Consider the following 23,197-nt stretch of genomic DNA (forward strand, 5'->3'; position numbering starts at 1 on the left):
AGGAGGTCCCTTTATCCCTTGTCTGTTGGCAAGAGTTGTTGTTATACCCACCGTGCTCTGGGGACCAGGAGTGGCAGGCAGACTCTACCCCTACCCGGGATACTGGGTCATTCATTGTACTTCCAACTTGAAGCCATGCCTCCAAGAGTCCCCTGGCTGTCTCCCGTCTCCATCTGCCTGTTGCTTGATCCCCTCCTTGGTGGATCCTCCAGTGATGTAGGCTGGCCCCCGACATCACAGTTCACCCTCTCTGAGCATCCTGTGAGTGCTCCGCCCTGGGGAGGCTCCCTGAGGAGGGGGGACAAGGAGACAGGCTCCACCTTGCCGTCCATCTGACTCCAGTCCCTCCAGCTGGATGCAGTGAATTACAGTGCTCATACTCAGCAGAAAGGGAAGGACAGGCAGAGAAAGCCTTAAGGGCCATGCTGCCCACAGGGGACTTAACAGGGCACATATAGCATCCATCTGCTCACGTTGCCCACAGGGGACGCCTGCTTGCCACAGGCCTGCATGTCACTTAGTGGTTACTGGAAGCCTTTTCGGAGGAAAAATTTGATATGTATATATATTTTTTTCTTTACACCCTACTTAGCCTTAGACCTTGACTGCTATCGGAAGTGTGGACTCTGTAGCTATAGAAAACAGACTCTGGGGACCTGTGGCCCTGGGCCGCTCCTACACTTTCCCTCCCACCTCCCCCGGGCAGACCTGGGGCCGGGAGACTGCCCAAAGCCAGGACCCAGGAAGTGGGTCCCGGCCCTAGCACTTGGGTGGACAGCTTCCTCTGCCCCAGCCTGGGCTTGCTGTCCTGTAACAACGGTGTGACACGTTTCCAGGCCACAAAGGACTGTTAGACTGACCACCTAGAGCAAAGTAGCCTAGGTCCCATGATCATTGATGGTGGTGTTGTCCATTGGCCACCGTGGGCTTTCTGGGCTTGGGGTGATGGGCTCAGTCCACACTGCTACGTAGATAGCAGGTTGAGCGAGTTCTTTGTGTCTCGTGAGTTCTTCCTTCTTGGGGGCAGATGCATATTTCAGGACAGCCCCCACCCAGCCCTGGCCTGGCCTAGCGCCTCCTCATCCTACATCCACAGATAGCCTGAGTCCAAGGGAGGGAAGGGGACTGTCTGGCTTCTCCACAGAGCTGCTCATCCGAGGCTGGCAGGCCTCAGCACTGACCCGACCCCTTGTCTCTCCAGTGAGGAGCCGCCCCTGGACCTGACAGGCAAGGTGTACCAGCTGGAGGTAATGCTGAAGCAGCTGCACACAGACCTGCAGAAGGTGAGGCCCGCAGCGCGCCTCCGCCTGCCCTTCCCCTCTGCTCCGGAATATGGCCACAGGAGCGCAGCTCTCATAGGGACGCTTGACATGGCTCCGTTGGTACAGTGCCTGTCCAGCACGCATAAGGCTCTAGGTCCCTGGGCATGATGGTAGTTGCTTGTAATGCCCAGGTCATGGAGGAAGGAGAATCGGGAGTTCAAGGTCATCCTCAGTTGTATTGTTGGGAGCCAAATGTTGACCATCAAGGGGAGAATGGTAATATAGGTTATAGGTCACTCACACAGCAAAAGTCTCCAGCCAATTAAAATAAGAATTTTAGCTGAGTCTCATAGCATCTGAATCCACAGATCTGCGTGGGGCAGAGACCAGAGAGGGTCACAGTGGCAATTGCTGGCTTCCAGCCAATCCAAAGAAATCATAGCCACGGGTTCAGAGAGAGAGAGACCTTGCCTCAAATAGATGAAGATTGATAGGCACCCACTCCACACGCATGTACTTGTAAACACACCTGCACATACACACATACATAAATAATAAATCAGTTAAAATGGATGAATAGTAGCTTATCCATTGACTAACATGCAAGACAAAGCCAATAACTTGAGTAAGAAATAGCCCAGAATGGCCTTGATCCTCCTGCCTCAGTCTCCCCATTGCTGGGATTACAGGTGTGCCTCCACACCTGGCATCAGGACATTTTTAAGAGAGCCCTACTGGGCGTTGGTGGCGCACGCCTCTAATCCCAGCACTGGGGAGGCAGAGGCAGGTGGATCTCTGTGAGTTCAAGGCAGCCTGGTCTACAGAGCGAGTTCCAGGACAGTCAAGGCTACATAAAGAGAAACCGTCTCTCTCAGAAAAAAAGTCCTGTGTGGAAGGACATGTAACAAAGGATGTTCGGTTGCATCTGCAGCAACTGTACCCATCTGAGGGTATGGAGGGATGAGGAGAAACAAGATTGGAGAAGGCTTCACTAGCTCATATATTGGGTAATTCAAGGCAGGAAACAGCAGCGCCTCAGCAGAGTGTCCCCAATACAGAAGGCAGGGACCCTAGTTCAGATCCCCACCCCAGTACTCAGTGCTGTGTGGCCTTGACAGTCTCAGGATGTCACAGCACCCTCAGAAGAGCACAGCCTGCTCAGGTAGCCTTGCTGTGGTGAGGCTTGGCTTTTTCTTCCAGGAAAATGAAGGTGACCGCCCTCCTGGAGGCTTGGCGGCTGTGTGGGGGTGGGGTGGGATGATAACATGACTTTTGAATGATTACTTCAAACTGTTAGGGGTGGTACACGCCCGTGATCCCAGCCATCCCAGTGATGGGGAGGCCAAGACAAGAGGACTGTAAATTGGAAGTCAGCCTGAGCTACATCGTAAGACCCTTTCTAAAAAAACAACCCCCTTCAAAGGCTTCCCAATCTGCCTGTCAGAGTCAAGGCCAGGATGTGAAGTAACTCGCCCAGGATTGTCCATCCGGAGATGCAGAGCTGGAATTTGAACCCTTGCAGCCAGGCCTCTCAGGCCCCAGTGGCTGTGGTCTGTGCCTGTGCCCCCTTGGCCACTGTACCTAACCCAGCTTTTTGCCCTCCCAGGAGAGGCAGGACAAGGTGGTGCTGCAGTCTGAGGTGGCCAGCCTTCGGCAGAACAACCAGCGGCTGCAGGAGGAATCTCAGGCCGCCAGTGAGCAGCTGCGCAAGTTCGCCGAGCTCTTCAGCAGGGAGAAGAAGGAACTCTGAGGCACCCTGGGCCTCCCTGGCTGGCAGGCAGTGGCTTCCGGCTGCAGGGGTGACAGGTCATCCAGCCATGGCCCCGCACCCACTGCCTCACAACCTCCCCTAGGGACTTGGGAGCCCCAGGCATAACGAGCTAGCTTGACGGAGCCTCAGCCTCTCTGCTGCTCCCTGTGGCCCTGCGGGCCTTGGAGCCTGTTCCTAGGACCCCACTGCCTGGAGCTGGGAGAGTGGGAGGCACCCAGGAGCCCCTGCATGAGAACTGTGGAACAAATGGGCCCTTCCCTGCTCCCTGATGGGCCAGGGCTCCTCTCTCCCCAGTGCTCTGGCTCCAGACAGCATGGACATCACCTCTGAGTCCCCCTTCCATACAGAAACCAGGAGCACTTTCATAGAGTTTAAATTATTTTCCTGGGGCCCCCAGAAGAGACAGGAACCCTAGCATCCAGATCCACTCCTTTGAGAAACCCTGTTTGTACAGCTAAGACTGTTGATACGATCTTTTTCTATCAGCTCCTCTCCAGCCGCCACGGGCCCCTCTGCCTTCAGCTACTGACCCGGCCGGCCGTGGGCTCCTCTCCTAGCACAACTAGGCCATGGCCTCCCTACAGAGGCAGCGAGGAGCCTGGGGACAGGGCTGAAACACAGCCTTCACCTGCCTGGTCCTCTTTTCTTTTCCAAGTCTCCCTGGCCACACTCCAGCCCCCAGGGGCCACCAGACACGCTCACTGTGCTCCCCGGGGAGCACTCAGTGCAACCCCCAGAGATGCTGATTCTCCAAAGGCAATAAGGGGCAGCTCGGTCTGGGTCTATGCTGCTCACCCAGGAAACACAAATTCCCTTTTTTTTCCTTCTTTAAAAAACAAACAGAAAAGAATATATATATATATATTTATTTTTTCATGTAGAGTTGTGCCAGAACAAGTTTGAATGACCACGATTTGTGGACCCCCCAACCCAGGGTCAAGATGCGTCCCCATGGGCTGGGGTCAGTGTGAGGACCGAGAGGGTGTGGGGGGCAGGGAACAGTTGGCAGCATGGATTGAGCCCAGAGCCATGGCCACATGGCCCAGCTCAGCCCAGGACCCTTCTCCTTCTCTTTTGACCTCCAGGGAAGGGCTCTAAGACCACACACTCCACATGTGCCAGGCTGGAGGGCAGAAGGGTACCCCCCGGCTCCCTGTGACCCACCTCTGGCCCCGGGGAACCCTGGGTCGTGAGGGAGCAGCCCACCATGTCCTCCACCCACCGTGGAATGATGGTGGCAGGCCAGGCTACCCAGTGTCCTCAGCCCTGGCCAACTACTGTGATGTCCCTCCTCTCCTGATCCCCTTTCTGAAGGGCTCTCCAGTCCCTGCCCCTCCCCCTTCCCTCAGACCGGGACCTGGAGCCTGCCCCTCCCACCCTCCCTCCCTCCTTCTCTCCCTTTCTTTAATGTGTCTCCTCGAATCTTCAGATCATTCAAATTATTTTGGGGACCTAATCATGTACATTGACAATTGTAAATTGTAATTTTTGGTTTTGTTCTATTATTTTTGTAAGAATTTCTGCAAAAAAAAAGACTTATTTAATTTGAGGTTGATGTTCTGTCTGATGGCTGGAGATAGCAGCAGGCTTTTTTTTTCTCCATGTTGATTTGTTCTATTTGGATTTTTTATCATTCTTTATTGTCTCCCCCCCACCCCCTTCCCATCCCTGTCTTGAGATTTCTGGCATGTTTCAGGAGGTTTCAAAGGAAATAAACGTTTCATAGAAATGGCTGGTGTGCTCGCAGGCAGCTGCCTGGAAATCAGCGCTCCCTTAAATGCATGTCACACCCCTACGGCCCAGCTCACCAGCCATACAGCTTTTCCTCTGCATCCAGACTGCACAAATCTGACCTCAGGATGTAGAACTGTGCTGAAGGTTAAAGAAAAAGCTAGGTTTGCAGGGTAGGCGTGGTAACACACGCCCTTAATCCCAGCACTGGGGGACAAGGTGGTAGACCTCTGAGTTCTGAGCCAGGCTGTTTGAAGTCGCAAGCTCCAGGCTAGCGAGGGCCACACCGAGACCCTGTCTCAAAAGGGGGAAGCAGGTGGTCTGCTTTTTAAAAGCCGGGTGTTATGGCTCCGACTTGTAATCCTAGCACTCTGAGGCTGAGGCAGGAGGATCCCTGGGAGTCCAAGGCCAGCCTGGACTCTGCAGCAGGAGCCCACCTCTCTCAGAGACAAAAAGGCTGGTTGTGTTGGAGCACATCTGTAACCCCAGCTCTTGAAGTGAGGGGACATCAGGAATTCACGGTCATCCTCAACCACAAAGCAAGTTGAAGACCAGCCTGTGCTATCCCCAAAATAAGCGATACAGTCCTTAAGAAAGAGAAAACACTTCTGAACTAGAAGTGACTCAGTGGTCAAGAGCACCAGATACTCTTCCAGAGGACTGCGTGCACCCGGCAGTCACATGACAGCTCAACCCCAAACCCAAGGGACCCTGTCCCCTCTTCTGATGCTTTAAACACCAAACAAACAAACTCGGCAGAGCAAGGCAGTCCACGCCTTGAATCCCAGCCCTTGGCAGGCAGAGGCAGCCAGATCTCTGAGTTTGAGACCAGCCTGATCTACTGGAGTTCCAGGACAGCCAGGGCCATATAGACCCTGTCTCCAAACAAACAAAACCACAAGATTTCAGGTAAAATAAAAACCACCCTAGTTGCCGGGCAGTGGTGGCACACACCTTTAATCCCAGCACTCGGGAGGCAGAGGCAGGTGGATCTCTGTGAGTTTGAGGCCAGGCTGGACCGACAGCCTCCAAAACAATACAGAGAAAACCAAAAAAAAAAAAAAAAAAAAAAAAGATCATCCTAGTCTGTGAGACTCAAAAATGGAAGGCCCTACCCCTAAGGGCCCCACCTGCTGCAAGCCACACCCCTTCCCCTCCACCTCATTTGTATACTCTGCCCCACCCACTGTGGTCAAAGCATCTCTCCACCGGGTCCCTCTGCCAGGAATGGATTGCAGTGGAGGGCAGCCCGGGCCTCTAGGGGTCAGAGGTAGGAATTATGAATCTCCTTCTGCATCCATGAGGGAAGCATCTCCAACACACTCCTGAGACCTCAGCCAGGATCAGGTTCTCTGGCCCTCCTGCAGGCAAGGTGGGGGCAACGTAAAACCCAAATCTGTGGACATCCGAGGCAAACTGATTTCAGACTCAGGAATTCCACGGGAAGATCCCAAGGGAACACTGCTTCTCCGAACAGGATGGCACCCACACACACACACAACTAGCTGTCCGTGGCCTCTTTGTGTATGAGCTCAACTCTGACCCTCCTCCGTACCCCTGCCCCCTAAAATTGTCTTCTGGAAGGCTTTGCATATATCCAGTGGAGAACCAAGCCCTCCCAGCTACTCAGACAAGCTCACTCTCCACCCTCCTCCGGGCCCCATCCTCCAGCCCTGCCCTCCCCCCACCAACTCGGGCCAAGCAGGAGGGAACCTGGGAACAAACTGTTCTCACATCCTCTCCTGGCCCGGGAGACACACCACCGTCTCCCAACACCCCACAACTCACACCCGCACCCGCACGCCAAGCCCTGATGGCGCCGGCACTGCCAGTGGCCCCTTCCCCTTCTTGCCCCAGTTTTCCCTGTCTCCCCCTCCCCCACACCTCTTCTTAGCCTGGCACTGTAGCTCTGGCCTCAGCTGGCTGGCACTCCAGATTTCTGTTGTCCCCCCACCCCACCCCCGTTTTTTAAGAGCAGGCTCACAATGTAGCCCAACTCGATCTGGAACTGGCCATCCTCCTGCCTCAGCCTCCGGTGCTGGGATTCTGAGCCACATGGTTTGCTACCATTGCCTTCTAACCAAAAGCCACCGTCTACCTGCATCACTGCATATTGTCTGGGGCCCTTGCCTGTCCCTCGCCTGTAAATTATCTGCTTCTCCAAAATGCTGTCCACTTCACCCTCCCCTGGTCTTGCCAGAGCCTGGCTTTTTAAAAAAAATAATAATTTTTTAATTCCTGGACTAGTCCTCCATCCTTGGCCCCTGTCCTCGTCCCTCAGAATTCTTGGGGGCCCTCTTCATCTGTATCTCTCCGGCATTGTCCTTTATTCATTCAGCAAATTTGTGACCTCAGAGTCCTCCTCCCTCCTGATCAGTGCCCTGGTTCTGCACGCTCGCCCCCGCCCCCGCCCCCGCCCCCGTCCCTGTATTTTGCGATGTCCTCCTGCCCTTCCCCACTTTGACCACACCCAGGGCAGGGAATTCCAGGTGACAGCCAGCCATGCTGGGGTGCCATCCCCTCACCCTAGCCTGGGAGGGGGCTGCCTTAGGGTCTCTCCCAGCCCTCCCTTCCCCCAGCCCTCACTCCCACCTCCCTCTTTGAGCTGCCTCCCGCCGCAGCTGCAGCAGCCCGTTGCTAGGGCAACCACAGCTGGCTGGGTGGGAGCCCCTCCACCCCATCCCCCTCTTCTCTGCAGCAAGACAGGGAGGGAGGAGCTGGGACAAAGCCAGAGGGAGGAAGGGTGTGGGGGCAAGGAGGTGGGGGCTGGCCACCGTAGTTTCTACCCCAATGAGGCCCCTTGGCTCCCCATTTGGTGACACCCCCAAAAGATGTTAGAGAAGGAGGCAGTCGTTGGTAGAGGGGTCAGGCCCAGTTTAATACACAGAACAAGTTAATTCACAGCAGAGGCAGGCAATAAAGGAGACTTGGTGGCAAGGGGGGTACTCCTGGATTGGGGGTAGACTCCCCCAGACCCTCCACCTCCCCCACTTGCCGTCTCGATTTCCCTTTTTAAAACCCGAACAACAAACACACACAACCACAAGAAACAACCACACCCCCTCGCCACCCCCAAAGTGGCTGGGGAGGTGGGGGTAGGAGGCAGCCCGGCCTGGCCGGGTAGGGAAGGGGCCGAGGAGAGAGGAAAAAAAATGAGTCCATTGCAATCTGTGCTTCTCGATGCAGCGGGCTGGCTGCCTGCCTGCCTCACCCCACCCGCCTCCCCAGCGCATGCCCCGGGCCTGGCAGGCACCGGGTGGGCGCAGGGTGGGGCTGTCCAGGAGGGGCAGGAAGAGTTCAAAACCATGGTTTCACATCATGCAGTATCCACGGTGGGTACTGGGGGAGGGCAGTAGGTGGGCTCGATGCCCACCTGGCCTGGGTGTGAGGAAGGAGTGGGGCCCACCTCAGATGGGGAGTTGAGACAATTGCAACCCCAGAAACAGGGCGGGGAGGGGCCAGTCAGGAAACTGGTAACGTTGGTACCCAGCAGACACTTCGCTGTGCCCCTCCACCCAGCCAGGCTTTATAGGACTCTTTGTATATATTAATTTCCTTTTTTTTTTTAACTTTTTGTCTTTTTCTTTAGAAAAAGGCTTTTCCGTGCCCCCAGCTGGCATCCACTACCCCCCTATGCCCGCCCAGAGGCGGGGTATGGCTTTGAGGGGAGCAGAAGCCCCTGGTGCCCATTTGCCAAGGGATGGAGGGGGGCAGGAGGAGCCCTACAGGACCCACCCACCCACAGGGTACATTCCACTTGCAGAGGGAGAACGCCTCGGTTCCCCCTCTGGGTCTCACCCCCTCCCTCCCTCTGGGGACACTGGGTGGGAAGAGCCAGGAGCTCCTCGAGGCAGGAAAGTTAGCACCACCCAAAGGTCCTGGAGGAGCAGAGCCAGGCCTAAGTGAGGGTGATGTAAGCAGAGGCCTTCTCTTTCAAGTGCCGGAGACAGAGGTGGCAACTCCAGCTCCCTGCGGGGGAAGCCAGAGACAAAATTAGACTCAGCCGAAGAAGGGCGCCCCCCCCACCTGTCCCCACCCAGAGCACATGGTCTCTGCCACCAGGAAGACAAAGTTCCAACCCACCCACCCCGCGTCTCGCCCACCTCTTCCCTCACCTTCCGGGGGCTCCGCCATGGGAGGGTTCAAGCAGTACATGTGGTAACCCCGATCGCAGTCATCACAGAACAGCAACTGGTCCTGGGGGGTGAGACCCGCCCAGCTGGCACCCTGGGGGCATGGGCACCAGAAACCGGGGTGGGGGGCTGGGGCAGGGGCTAGGTCCCAGGGGCTTTTCTGAGAGCTGGCTCTGCAGTCTGTACCGTGGAGCCCACTGGTCTTGCTCGTCGACTCACAGAGTGTCGTCTGGATTTTGTAACTACAGAATACTGAATGATGTTCAGCTGGCCCAAAGCAGCTCAGGAGCCATGAGTATACATAGGTTCAAATCCTGGCCCTGCCATGCTCTCACCGTGGCGACCTCAGGCATCATCCTCCCTCCCTGAGCTCAGCAACCTCTTCTATGTATAGTGGGACCAAGAACGCCAGCCTCAAGGGAGGTTGGGAGGTGTCAGAGGGGAGAGGACATACAGGGACAGGCTCAAATCAAGGTGTGCCAACAGTAGGGCACGCGACTGCTGGTCACCCAGAGGTGATGAGCAAGGAAGGCTTTGGGCTTCAGGGGCAACAGCAGCCGAGCCAGGCTGGAGGGGCAGCGGAGGTGTGCCCGGAGGCGGGGCAGGCACTCACGTCATTCTCTGAGGTGCCACACAGACTGCAGGATTTGCATTCGATGCACTGCCAACGGTAGGTCCGCACGGCCGCGGTCATGTTCACCGTGAACTGTAAACACGAGGGATGTCCTGGGGACCGAGAGGCAGGGATGCAGTTAGCAGGTCATGGGGCCCCTGGGGAAGTAATGGCTCTATCCCCACCCCTGACTCAGAGGTCAAGATGAGCTTTGTGGCGGGACCCTACCCGCAAGACAGACATCCGGAAGCGGGACTTCTGGCAGCAGCTGTGTTGGCCACCACAGTCTCCTACTCAGCCACCATGACAACCACACTCTGCTCCCCAGGATACCATGGCAACCGCATTCCATTACCCACAGTGCTGTGGCAACCACGTTCTACCACCCACAACACTGTGGCAACCACAGTCTGTTGAGCACCGCACTGGACGGCCGCATTCCAATACACCCACAGCAGAGCGGCCAGCCCTCCTGTTAACCCCAGCAACGTGGCAGCCGCCTTCTCCCAGCCAGGATCCTACTGCCTCCAGTTCCACGACAGGGTCCCCACACCTTGCTTCCGTGAAACCGAAGGCCACACCACACAAGGCAGCAGCAAAGCCTCTGCCACTGGCAATAAATACTCTCAGTGTCAGTCTGCTCCCAACACCTGTGGCCCTGCACACAGCACTTCCACAGCACCCAACACCCACAGCCACCGTCCACAGAGCCCGGCAGCCACTGCCCACAACACCCAACTACTTCCCACAGAGCCAGACACCAACAGCCCACCCCGCCCGACAGCTGGAGCGACTGGCCACGCTGCCACAGTACTGGGTCCCCACAGCCACGGTCCACTATGCCGTAACCGTCACATTCCATTGTATTAAATTGCCAGGACAACCCATCCTGCAACAGCCACAATCCATTACCCATGCTACTGAAGCAGCCAGCCTTACTACCCATGAGGCCTCCGTGAGCAACCGCACTCTATTAACCACAGTTCAAGTCTGTTTTCCACAGCAGCCAGGTGGTGCAATTCATTACTCCCGTACCTCAGTCCCCTACCCACAATGCCCTGGCAGCTCCTGTCCACTCTCCACGCCAGGGAAAACAGTAGGAACCTCATACTGTTCCTACACTGATCCCACGCAGTTTCCCACAGTCCTTCGCAGCAGGGGCAGCCCCCAGGCTCCGCCAAACCACTGAGCCCCGGGGCATTGCCCAAATCCGAGTTCTGGGGTGTCCCCTCCCCTGCACCTTCCAGTAAAATGCAGTGAGTATTGCCGGGCGTTGGTGGCGCACGCCTTTAATCCCAGCACTCGGGAGGGAGGCAGGCAGGCGGATCTCTGAGTTTGAGGCCAGCCTGGTCTACAGAGAGAGTTCCAGGACAGCCTCCAAAAAAGCCACAGAGAAACCCTGTCTCGAAAAACCAAAAAAACAAAACAAACAAACAAAAAAAAAAAAACCGCGGTGAGTGTCACCTGATCGCCCGCAATCTGCACAGGAGATGAGGTCCTCGGGACACCCAGTCTTCTTGGAGCCTCCCAGGCAAAAGTCACAGTAGCCATTGGGGATGACAGTACCGTCTGGTGCTTTCTTGGCTGAAAGACAGCAGGCAGCGGTGGGCACAGAGGAGCTGGGACACCCTACTCAAACACTGCTGCAGTAGTCGGGACGGAGGGAGGTGTCCCTACCTGTGTGTTTCCTCTGTGCCTCAGGGACCCAGGCCAATTCTTTGTAAAACTCTGGGGGTGGGGGACAGAAAGGGGCTCTTACTATAGGCAAGGTCCCATCTGTCCCCAGCCTCAGCCCCAGGGGTGGACCCTTGGCCCAGGCACTGGGAAGCAGCAAGGGGGGGGACAGCTGGGGGAGGGGCAGACCTCACCAAAACTTGGCATAACTGTATGTCCTTTTTATTTGGGTAAGAGTGTGGAAAATAGGTATAACCTTAGCAAAAGCCCTGTGTGCACCCTCAAGTCTGTTTGCCTAGGCCAGCAATTAGCAGACAGTTCTTCTGCAAGATCTGGTACGGAGACCTACTCAGGAGGCCGAGAGCACAGGAGGTTCTGGGCCTGGCCTGAGGCTGTTGAGCTCACTCTGAGGGGCAGGTGAGAGACAGCTCCCTTCCCCCTCAGCTCAGCCTTCATGGCATGGAGCCGGTGTGGGTGGGTGTCAAGGGCCCTGGGGGCCACAGACCTTGCCCCTGGATCCTAACATAGCAGAGAAGGGAATAAGGGAGGCCCTGAGAGGGAGAAGAGGCATCTATCACCCCCCAAAGCTCTAATTGAAACAATAAATCAGACCCAGAAATATTATGCCCGGGCAGGGAGTGAGGGAGAGAGAATGAGAGAATGAGAGGGAGAGAGGGAGGGAGGGAGGGAGAGAGAGAGAGAGAGAGAGAGAGAGAGAGAGAGAGAGAGAGAGAGAGAGAGAGAGAGAGAGAGAGAGAGAGATGGTTGGTTGGTTGTCATGGCAACCCCAGAGCCAGCATCCCTATGGTCGGTGGGGGAGGGACTGTTAGGCTGGAGATTTTCCAGAAGTGTCTAATGTGCCCCCACCTCCCCTTCCCCAGCCGCCACCAGGCTCTGTTGCCCCCAATGCACCCCTGGGCATCTCCCCCATCAGCGCTGACCCTCCAACTCACGTTTATGGTTGTTTTTCCGGTGGAAAGGCAGGGCGTGGCGCTCAGTGTGCTCCTCCCCCTCCTCCTCAGCCAGGTGGGTGTGGGTGTAGTGGTAGCTGAGCCCTGGACGGTTTTTATACCTCTTCCCACAGACTGAAGGGTGAGTGAGTAGGCAGTTGTCAGACACTGTGGCCACCTCCTCCACCCTGGCCTCCAGGATCACACCATGCCCTCTCCCAGAGAACACCCCCTTTCCCCAAGAGCCAGGACCAGAACAAGGGCCATAATGTGTGAGGTCACTGGGCCCCACGCTGCCTCTTTTTTTCCCCCTCTGCAGAACTCACTATCACAGACGTACGGCTTGTCTCGGTCCTCCAGGGAAGCGGTGTCCTGGCGTTTCCTAAGACCGCCAATGCCATATGCCTGCGGGGAGGAGGGTTAGGAGTAAGGAAACCAGAAAACCAGGGAAAGGCTCATCATTCTTAGGGTTTTTTTGAGTTTGTCTGTTGTTGCTGTTGCTGCTGTTGGAGACAGGGTTTCACTAAGTAGCCCTGGCTGGCCTGGAACTCACTATGTAGAAGAGGATGGCCACGCAGTGACCCTCTGCCTCTGGATTATGGGTTTGCTGCCATGCTTTACTGGGTTTCTTCATTTAGACTTGACAGTCAAACTGAAAAAAAAATTAATTTTTCTTTTCAGTCCTGGGGCTGTGTGGCTCAGTGACAGAGCAGGTGTCATGTGAGTATGAAACTCTGGGTTCCATCCGCACCCCACAACAGCAATTAAACCTCCACATGAAACTGAGCAGACTTTCTAGCTATACGACTTCTCTCGGGACAACCATGAAGAGAATTCTTTTTGTCGTTGCTGTTTGGAGACAGGGTCTCTCCCTGTAGCCCTGGCTGTTCTGGAGCTCACTGCATAGATCAGGCTGGCCTTGAACTCACAGAGATCCTCTTGTCTCGGCCTCCCTAGTGCTGAGATTAAAGGTGTACTCTAGAACATTTTTATTGCTTTTATTGGAGATTTTTGTTTTTGTTTTGTTTTGCTTGTGATAGGGTTTCTCTGTGTAGCCCTAGCTGTCCCCGAACTCACTCTGTAGACCAGGCTGGCCTCAAACTCACAGAGATCCACCTGTCTCTGTCTCCTGAGTGCTGGGATTAAGGGTATCAGGCAGAAGATTTTTGTTTGTTCTGTGTTGTGTGTGTGGGAGGGAGTGTGGGGGGTTGTTGTTTGGGTAGTTGGCTTGGTTTAGAATTTTCTTGTTAATTTCTTTTTGCACAGTGTCTCTTTATGTAGTTTAGAATAGTCTGGAACTCACTTGTCTCAAACTTGAGGCAATTCTCCTGCCTCAGCCTCCCAGGTGCTGGGACTCTGTGTGTGGAGCACCACACCCAGCTCTGTGGACAGCTCTGATCCACTGCACAAGCCCTTTTTTTCTTTTTTTTGCAAATATTTATCATTCTCTGAGTCTCTACTCCTACATACAGCTCTGGGGAGGAGGTGGTGGGGAGAAGCTTCTGGAAGATACCTTTCCTTTGGCCCTGTTCTTCCTCCTGGGAATGTCTTCCTCCAAGTCTTCTACCTCGAGATCATGCGGAAACTCCAGCAACTGCTGTTTCTGGGCCCAGTAGAAGGGAGATTGGGGGGTCAAGAAGGTGGGGGCACTGGTGTGCTGCAGGTGGGGGGAGGGAAAGCAAGCCAGGAACCTTCTACAAGCAGAGGTGTTTCTGGGGGGATGGAGACGTAGGGTACCCAGAGGCCCTGTGGAGCCAGGTGCTTCAGAGCAGGAAGGCCAAGTGGTGACAGGCGACAGGGTGAGCCAGCCCTGCAGCCAGGGTGGGAGCTCCTACCTGACAGTCCATGATGGTCTCCTCCTCCTTCAGCTCCACTTTCTTCTCTCCTGTCTCGGCGCACAACAGAGCCTCGAGGACGGGCCCTTCTGGAAGGCCACCCTCCTTCTTCAGGGGCACCTCACAATCTGGGGACAGTCCACAGGAAAAGCAGTGTCAGTTGAGGAGACTGTGATCAGAGTGCCCAGGTTGCAGGGGGGCGGGGGAGGGGGGAGTAAGGGGGAGCCGCTGGACACAGGCATGGCCCTTGTGGCAGGGACAGGCTCTCCCACACTCAGCCAACAAGGACATGAAGACTCAACCTCAGGCCCTGGAAAGTGTGCCCAGATCCTGGGGAGACACAGCCGCACTCTCAGCTCAACTCAATAAAAAAGACAAGGCCAGAATGCTGGATATGCCCAGAAACCGTCAGCAACAATATAGGCCCTCATAAACACCCGTGTAGTGAAAGCCCAGCCCTCAGACACACCCACAGAAAGTTAACCATTTGAATAGGGTGCTCACAGACACGCATGCAGGATATGCAGATAGGTGGTCAGGCACACCAGACCTTTGACTATAGCTCCACAGAAGACACACAGTTAAACCTGAAATGCAGAGGCACTGGAAGGAGATGGCAGAGCCCACACTAGTTAGGAAGACACGGGCAGGCCCTGTGACACACCCCAACACCCACAGACATCCACAGAGAAACACCGGTAGCTCACTTGAAAGTCTCACACACACAGGAAGACACAGCCAGCCAGCACTCCTGTACTCCCGATACAAGCAGACCTACACACACACACACACACACACACACACACACACACACACACACGGGGGGGGGCACAGACACCAGTGTCTGCCTTTCATGGGAAAGCCCTAACTCCAGTCAGTCTATGAACTAGCACACACCTCAAGAAGCATCTAACACAGAAACAAGCAGAAAATCTCCCACAGTAATTCCACAGCATCAGGAACCTCAGCAGGACGTGCTGATGGAACCATAGATACCCCCAGAAGAGGTACCCCCAGAAGAGGTAGATATACACCACACACACACACACCTTCTGACACATACCCTCACTTGGAAACACCTACAAAGAAACAGGCACTCCAGGCACTCCGATACACCCAGCAACAGTTACAATTAGACACTCAACTCAGTGGTTCTCAACTTCCCCAACGTTGTGACCCCGTAGTACAGTTCCTCATGTTGTTTCAACCTGAAAAGTATTTCGTTGCTTTTGCTACTCTTGTGAAACAATGTAAACATCTGGTATACACGAACCCAAAAGGTCGCCACACACAGGTTGAGAAACACTACTAACTCATCCAAACGCACAGGGAGACAGCCAGATGCCCTCCAGCACCCACAGAGAGAAACACAGCTGGACAGGGGTGTACCCCAACTCACTGGGGAGCAGATACAGTTAGTTGATACATATAGACACAGATAACACGGTGTCCTTCCATACACCTGCTCGGCCACGGCCCACGTGGCAGGTACAGTTGGAAGCTCAAAAACTCAAAGGAAGTAACTCAAGACATCGGGGAAAATAAAGGCTATGCTCGGACTGGCAGCCGAGGCGCTGAGGACTCCGATGGGGGCCCCAGCAGGCGCAGGGGACACAGCTCCACCCACCGATCTTGTACTCGCAGGGCCGCAGCCTGGGGTCCTCCAGGATGTTGAGTCTCCGTTTCTTCCTCCAGCAGCGGGCGGGGTAAGTGTAGATCTGTCCTGGGGCCAAACCTGGAGGAGAAAGAGGCTGTGAGGGTGAGGCCCCGGGACGCAGGCCCCGCCCCGCCCCGGCCTCGCGGCGGGTACCAGGCCCCCGGTGGGTCTTCTCCATCCAGATGTAGCAGTTGTTCTGGGCCACACCGGTCTGCGAGTCGAGAAAGGGCAGGCGCAGGCTGCGCTCGGCGCACAGGCGCGCGTTGTAGCTGCGGCAGTGCTCGATGGCCTCCCGGTAGAAGTCCTCGCCGAGGCTGAGGGGGCGGGCGAGCAGCGGGCGGGCGGCTGTCAGCGAGGGCTGGCGCGGGGAGGCCCAGCACCCTCCCCCGGCCGCCCGTTCCCGCGGGTCTGCACAGGGCAAACCAGCCAGGGCCACCTTCACCTCCCCCTCCTCCCACCCGTCGGGGCCCGGGGGCGGGGCAGGCTGCTGGCTGGGAGGCAGCTACCTGGAACTTGATTATGTCTCAGGGTAAGAAGCGTTCACAGACCGAAGCACACCGGGACCCATCCACACATGAACGTAGCCAAACACCCAAAACAAACAAATCGCACATGGCCACACGGGATTCACACACAAAGAGAAACATATCCCAATATTCACAAAGGAGAAGCAAACACATCCAACCCCCCGGCACACACACACACACACATCTCTTGCAGAACACAAATATCCCAAGTCAGAAACAGGCCATAAAACTACCTTTGCACGTCATGTACCCGAAGACCACAAGATAAACAAATTGTCCACAAAGAGCCACGGCATGGAAACGTACGACACGCACACATCGCAACAGCCACACACTGTCCAAAGACGGGCTCGGGAAGCATTTCACATGCGCTCACACATCTACCCAAAGACACTATGTCAAACACACAATAACAAAGAAATCACAGAGATTTACACAGTCGCACACTCACACTTTCACACCCGGGGAAAACAGAAACCCAGATTTTAAAATACATTCCCAAACACCAGCACACGCCTGGGAAACAGGGGACAGTCAAGTCTGCCCATGCTCACACATATCCCCAAAGACACAGCAATAAATGGTGCAGTTTCACCAGACACGGGCACACACTCAAGAGACCCAAACAGTCAGATAGCTGGTGCGGAATAAAAGAAATCATATACATACATACCCACACATTCAGCCAGAAAACAAAAAGCAATACACAAGTCGCACAACACACTCCACACCCCGAGACAAAGGTAGCGTGGACTGGACTCGAGTGTACTCAGGCCCAGGTTCCCTAAGCCGTTTTACCCTCTTTCAGACCCGGGCATCCCTGGGAGGGGGGCATGACCCCCTTCCCCCCAAAACCCGGGGAGACCCCTCCCCCGCCTCCCCCACCCGTCCAGGAGCAGCGCGTCGGACATCATCTCGCCAGACACCCACGGCCACACACGCTCGCACCCCCGCGCACGGTGACAGCCCCCTGACACCCCAGCGGCCCCACCCCCAGCGGCCCCCCCCCACACACACACACGCGTGCGCCGCCGCGCAGGACCCGCCCGCGCGGACTCCCCCGGCCCCCGCCCCCGCCCGCCCGCCCGCACCACCTCAGGGGGCCGGGGATGACCGTGGCCATCTTGCTCCCCGGGTCCTGCCCCCAGCAGGTCCCTGCCGGGTCGGTCCTCCCAGCGGTCGGGCGGGCGCTGAGGCCGCCCATCCATTCATTCCCGGGGGGCGGGAGCACGCGGATCTCAGCCAATCAGAACGGCGGGGCGGGCCGCCCGGGCCATGCCGGGAGTGGTAGTCCCCGGCGGGTCCTCAGACCCGGGGGGGGGTGGGGTGGGGGCGGGGGGATGGAGGATCACGCCGTGGTTCACACACGCTCACTCGCACGCACTCCCCGGCCCCACGTGCACAGACGCATGCACGCACACGCGCGCACATGGCAGCCTACACACAGTCACACTACACTCGCGGACTCACACGCCCCACTCACGCCCAGCCACAGGCGTCCAGACCGCCAAAGTGCCCACCCAGCCGTGTCACCAGCATGCCGGAGTAGGCGCCGCCTCTCCCGCCATGCCCTCCAAACTCTGGAGAACCTATGGTGTCCCGGGGCTGACTGTCGCGGTCACCCGGGTCCACTCCTGCAGGACTACAGGACTGTCGTCATTCTTCTTGGGCTCAAATCCTCGCTGATAGGACTTCGGGCACATGACTTAACCTTTGTGGGCCTGTCTCCTCCTTTGGAAAATAGTTATAATACCTCATGGTACTGGAGATTAGATGAGGAGCAGGTAAGTAGCTTTTTTAGTACAGAATCTTACTGTCCAGTTCAAGCTGGCCCCAAACTACGATTCTCCTGCCTCTGCCTCCCATGGGTGTGTGACACCACACCAGGCGCTGTAAAGTGTTTCCAAAGATACATAATAGGGCTTGGGGTTCAGTTCTAGTAAAAGAAAGTAATTGAAAGCCCATGGGTTCAATCGAAGCCCCAGATGAAGAAACAGTACCTGGCAGGTACTAATAAATCCATTTATTCCACAGAGAAGACATCTACAAAGAGGATCTCATATGTACCAAGGCATAAAGTGGTGACGCTGCTATTAGAAAGAATAGTGCCTGCCCCAAGTAGGCGGTCAACAAATATACGTTGAGTGAATGCTTAGCGTTTGCGTAAACACAGCTCTCTCCGGGCTAAACTATTGCTATCCTTATTTTCCAGACGAGGACTTTCAGATATGGAGGAGAAAGCTTACCCTGACTGCTGTCTGAAGGTAGTACTGGAAGATTCATTCACCTGGTCATCCATTTTTCTCTTACTGCTATCCACAGTCCCTACCCTAACAGAACCTCTCTCTCTCTCTCTCTCTCTCTCTCTCTCTCTCTCTCTCTCTCTCTCTCTCTCTCTCTCTCTCTCTCTCTCTCTCTCACACACACACACACACACACACACACACTCGTGCGTGTGCGCTCCATCTCTCAGCCCCACCCTCTGGGGAATAACTTACCACTTTGATTTGAGTGGCTGCATAAATTAGCATATCAAGTGTTAATACAAATACGCCGTTGTCCAGCAGGGGGTGTTCCACCCGCCCCGGCTAAGACTCAAGATTTCCTGAACTACACACAACCCCAGTCTTAACTCCCTTCCACAAATGCCCCCATCCACACACCCAAGGCATCCAAGACCTTGACCCACCCCTTCCTCCCCCAGTGTAGGTAGGGGGGCACCTGATTCACTTCCTGCCCGGAACTAAGTGAGGGACGCTGGTACCTCTCACTCAGCCTCCTCTCCACACCCCAGGGCTGCCCCCCTGTCATGATACGCCCTTTCCTTCAGCTCAGAGGCTCCCTGTCGCCTTCCCTTCACCTCCGCCACCCACCAGATCCCCTCCCCAGAGCCTGAACCTGACCTGGGCAAAGTGCTTTAGAAAGATGGCCTCTCTAGTGAGGGTCCGTGGCTGGGATCTAGCTCTCAGACGGCTTAGCTGAGAGTTGAGACGGGAAGATTGCTTGAGTTTGAGGGCAGTCTATGCTGGAGAGTTTTTAACAGTCTGACTTAAAAAAAATAAAGCAAAGCAAAACAAACAACCCCCTCCCCCGCAAAACTATAAAGCCCAGCGCGGCGGCCCACAACCAAAAAGCGCGAGCTCCTCCAAGAGCATGTCTGTTAACCAAGTCAGCGACCCCTGTGAGCCTCACTGCTGCCCCCATGAGGTAATATACACAGTTACACCGCCCAACCCACACTCGGTAACACTGAGGCCCAGAGCAGGAAACCAGAGGCTTCGAGCCAAGTGTGAATTCAGGCATGGCGAGCTACAGCTGGTGCCAATGGGCTCGCCTTCCCGAGGGGATTTGGCTCTAGCCCTAGCAGGCCTGGGGCTCACTGTATAAGCCAAGCTGGCAGAGGTCCACCTGCGTCCGCCTCCCTGGAGCTGAGGTTAAAGGTGTGAGCCACCGCGACCTGTGGCTCTGGCATCCCTTAGGGACGAGTGCGTCTCCAATTCCAGTCCGATAGGCCCTTTGGAAAGTGGCCAGAAGAGAGAGAGCGTGGCCAGTCCTCTCTGACTGTCCTCTACACTCCTGCAGAGTGCTCTCCAAACATACTCCCTCCAACGAGTCTACAGTCCCACCGGCCCAGTCTGGAACTCCAGCATACACCGTTCTCAGGACAGCCCTCCAAACGGCAGGGACCTCTGTGTGTGTGACTTAGAGGCAGAGGGAAGCGTAATGTGTTCCCATTGCCCTCCCCCTCACACTGACCCAGGCACCAGACGGTCTCCTTGTGGGCGTGTGCCTGTAAATCCCTGCCCCCCCAACTCTCATCCCTCTCCCCCATCCCAGACACAGAAGCAACTGGGGAGGGGTTTTGGTTCAAACGACCCTTCTGTAGGTGGATGGGGGTGGAGGCACACGCCCCCCCCCGTCACCCCAACGCTCCAGGCTCAAGGTCAAGTCTGTAAGTGCAGGGGGTGGGGAAAGGGGGGGATAGCCCCGGCCCCTTTGTGCGGCGCCGCGGGCGCTCGCCCTCCGCCTCCTCCGCCCGGCCGGGAGCGGGGGAGGGGAGTGCCGCTCTCCTGCAGCGAGAGAGGGCGGGAGCGGCCACGCTCCTGTCACTCGTAGCCGGCTGTCACCGCCTGGGAAAGGAGGGGGGGAGCGCGCCGGGACCCGGGGGTCCGGGATCCCGGGGAAGGACCGAGAGAGGGAGATACGAAAAGGAGAAGGCGGCGTCGGGTGGCAGAAAGCGGGGAGGGGCTAGCCTCCGACCCAGGCGTCCCGGTTCCTAGTCACCGGGCCCAGCGGGAGGCCAGCGCTCAAAGGAGAGTAGCGACAGCCGAAAGGGAGGGAATTCCCGGAGAGGGAGGCGCTCCCAGCACCGGCTCCCGAGGCACGGGTCCTCAAACGGATGGGAGGCGCTCGCGTTAGATGGGTATGGGCGGGGAGAGGGAGGGCTGCCACGGTCCGAGCCGACGCAGACGCCGGGAGTTGTAGGTCTCGGAAACCCGCGAGCAAAGAGAGGAGACAGCAAGGACTCAAACGGGGATGGTCCCGGCTCCCACTCTGCAGCCGCGGGGCTCCGGGAGGAAGACCCGGACAAGAGGATGGTGCTTTGATGAGGGGAATGGGTGGTGAGAAGCGCGGGGATCCAGGTCCGCACTTAGAGGTTGGTACCTCCCACCCGCCCGGGGCACTCGTGCACCCTCCCCAAGACGCCGAGGAGCAGAGATGGAGTAGACGAGCGAAGCCCCTACCCCCACTCTGGGTGGGGACACGGCCTCCGCCACCCCCTAGCCCGCGCCACATTCCTTCACTGACAGCCACAAAGAAGAGGAGCCCTCGCGACCCAGAAGGGCTCTCGTACCTAACCCCAGAGGGCGACAGGGGGTGGAGGGCTTGCAGGGGAGTGGGGCCGCACAGGGGGTCCCCGAGTATCTCCATACCATCCACGCGCTGCGTCCCCCACCCCGGCCCCGGGGAGTGCTGGGGGAGAATCAGCTCCTGGGTAAGGGGGTCCAGACTGGGGAGGGGACACTCACGACTTGAGCGGGTTCTGAATGGCGGTGGCCATGGCCCGCTCGACTGGGCCGCCTCCGGCCCGGGGCGCTGCTGCCGCCGCGCGCGGGCCCAGCCCGGCCTGTGCCGCCCGCTCTGCCGCCCAGCGCGCTACGATTTCATTCATTCTTGGGGCTGCGGCGCGAGCGAAGCGGGGCGGACCGGGGGCGGGGCTCAGCCAATCCCCGCGCCTCCCAGCGCACGACGGGACCTGGAGTCTAGGGGCGCGCGGCAGCGCCCGAGGGCGCCCCTGCAGGGACTACACGTCCCAGGGGCCGTTGGGAGGATGGCGAACCCATTGGTTGCTAGGGATACAGGGCGGGGTTGGTTATCCCTCCAGAGCATCCTTCCTTCCCATTCTGGGGATGCTTGGTTCCCAGCTGGGGCTTCCTCCACCATCTAGTCCAGTACACCACTACCGCCACCACCAACCCCAAGGGATGTGGATGACCCACAGGATGTGTGGAATATTTTTTTCTGTGCCTGCTTGTCTGAGTGGCTCTAACCTGTAAAACTGTCCTGGAACAGAAGGGTTTGGTTAATGTCTTTGTTCATTGACTGAGCATCTATGGTCAGCACTCCACTAAGCACTGGGAATATAGCAGGAGTTCAGATTCTAGTGCTGGAGAGGCTGTTCAGCAGTTAAGAGTTCTTCCTGTGTTTCCAAAGGACCCAGGTTCGGTTCCCAGCACCCACGTTGGACTGGCCACGATCACCTGTTAACCCCAGCTTCAGGGGTCTTGTGGGGACAACTGACCTTGAGCAGAGACCCACTTCCCCATCAGCCTGGGAGTGGGCAGCTGTAAGACAATGTTTACTAAAAACATGTTTAATAAAAACAATACAATGCCTGGGGCAATAAGTTCCTGTAAAGGGCTTGCCCACGGAAACACCCTGACCTCGACCTTTTCCAAAAACTAACCGCCTCTTCTGACACACCCAAGTCAGTTTCTGGTGTCAGAGCAGAACCAGCCAGGGGTAAGGAGAGAGCAGAAGCTTCTCTGGAGGGAGGCCTTTCTTGGGAAGTTTTCTTGAGCCTTTTTAGGGCCTGCTTAAAGTTTTCTTTACATCGTTGAACAAGTCTCTGTGTTGTCAATCCCCGACACCCTCCGCACGTTCTCGGATACAGGCTGCGCAGCGGGCGCTGCAGGGTCTGACTTCCTCTTCTGGCCTCTGTGGGCACCAGACACACACACACACACACACACACACACACACACACACACACACGCAAGCACTAAATATAGAGAAAATAAAATCAATGAATCTAAAACGAAATCTTAAAAGTGAATGAAAGGGAGACAAATTTGAGATGAACAAGGACTGACCACCCAGATGGGGGAAGGTCTTGTAGGTCAGAGTGAAGAAAGCAGATTGTGTTCAGAGAAAGAGTCATCTTCCCGGCTCCTTAGAGCACACCCACTAGCAAATCCATCATCCAACCCCCCAGACAACAGTTAACAAGGGTCTCTGTCCATTATGTGGGCCCTGGGGATACAACCGGGGGCTTCAGGGCTGGCTTGCCATCTCTCCAGTCCTACATTAAAAATATATGCATTTAATAATTTTGTGTGCATGTACAAATGCCCATTCAGCACCCCTGCCACGGTTCATGGGGCTGGTGTTGGGGTCAGAGGACAACTTACTGGAGGAGGTTCTTTCCGACCGTGAGTCCCAGACACGGAACTCAGGTCATCAGGCTTGGTGGCAAAGGCCTTTACCCACTGAGTCATCCTACTGGCTCTCCTTTTTACCTTTTATTTGATAGAGGTCTCACTAAGTTGAGCAGGCTGGTCTTGAACTCACACTGTAGCCTAAGCAGGCTTTGAATTCATTATTCATCTCTTTTTTTGGGAGGAGGGATCTCGAGGGAGGGTTTCTCTGTGGCTTTGGAGGCTGTCCTGGAACTCGCTCTTGTAGCCCAGACTGGTCTCGAACTCACAGAGATCCACCTGCCTCTACCTCCCAAGTGCTGGGATTAAAGGTGTGTGCCACCAC

At 56.3% G+C, this 23,197-nt stretch overlaps 2 protein-coding genes across 17 annotated transcripts in view; one reads left to right on the forward strand and one right to left on the reverse strand.

The window, feature by feature from the left end:
- The window catches only part of Sipa1l3 (signal induced proliferation associated 1 like 3), a 204,898-nt gene extending 200,136 nt beyond the window's left edge, over positions 1–4,762 (forward strand). For all 4 annotated transcript variants that reach the window (XM_040734703.1, XM_040734707.1, XM_040734705.1 and 1 more), the window contains 2 exons: positions 1,202–1,283; positions 2,869–4,762. In XM_040734703.1, the coding sequence (XP_040590637.1) occupies positions 1,202–1,283; positions 2,869–3,012 (226 nt within the window). In that variant the 3' untranslated portion in view covers positions 3,013–4,762. The remainder of the gene's footprint in view (positions 1–1,201; positions 1,284–2,868) is intronic.
- A 2,855-nt stretch (positions 4,763–7,617) lies between these two features.
- Dpf1 (double PHD fingers 1) lies at positions 7,618–21,257 on the reverse strand. 13 transcript variants are annotated; one of them, XM_013125385.3, is made up of 12 exons: positions 21,184–21,257; positions 15,780–15,940; positions 15,597–15,704; positions 13,970–14,097; positions 13,648–13,737; positions 12,461–12,539; positions 12,138–12,269; positions 11,188–11,238; positions 10,975–11,094; positions 9,511–9,623; positions 8,880–8,991; positions 7,618–8,733 (listed from the first exon to the last, which is right to left on the reverse strand). In XM_013125385.3, the coding sequence occupies exons 1-12, from the start codon at positions 21,213–21,215 to the stop codon at positions 8,663–8,665; spliced, it is 1,197 nt and encodes a 398-aa protein (XP_012980839.1). In that variant the 5' UTR covers positions 21,216–21,257; the 3' UTR covers positions 7,618–8,662. The 13 variants fall into 13 exon arrangements, with proteins under 13 accessions (XP_012980839.1, XP_005086253.1, XP_005086252.2 ...); XM_005086196.4 differs by having other exon boundaries at positions 8,880–8,961; positions 21,184–21,251; XM_005086195.4 differs by lacking the exon at positions 21,184–21,257 and adding an exon at positions 17,248–17,376.
- Positions 21,258–23,197: the final 1,940 nt, after the last annotated feature.

This window comes from Mesocricetus auratus, unplaced genomic scaffold, assembly GCF_017639785.1.
Source record: "Mesocricetus auratus isolate SY011 unplaced genomic scaffold, BCM_Maur_2.0 Super-Scaffold_100038, whole genome shotgun sequence".
In the NCBI taxonomy this organism is placed as follows: Eukaryota; Metazoa; Chordata; class Mammalia; order Rodentia; family Cricetidae; genus Mesocricetus; species Mesocricetus auratus.

Bases quoted from the DNA above. Each gene is read 5' to 3' on its own strand.
- Dpf1 (XM_005086195.4), bottom strand. From the start codon at position 17,357: ATGGGCGGCCTCAGCGCCCGCCCGACCGCTGGGAGGACCGACCCGGCA. The intron at 15,941-17,247 runs GTGGTGCGGGCG...CCGCCCCCTCAG, and splicing joins GTCATCCCCGGCCCCCTGAG to CCTCGGCGAGGACTTCTACC. The intron at 8,734-8,879 runs GTGAGGGAAGAG...CTTCCCCCGCAG, and splicing joins CATGGCGGAGCCCCCGGAAG to GGAGCTGGAGTTGCCACCTC.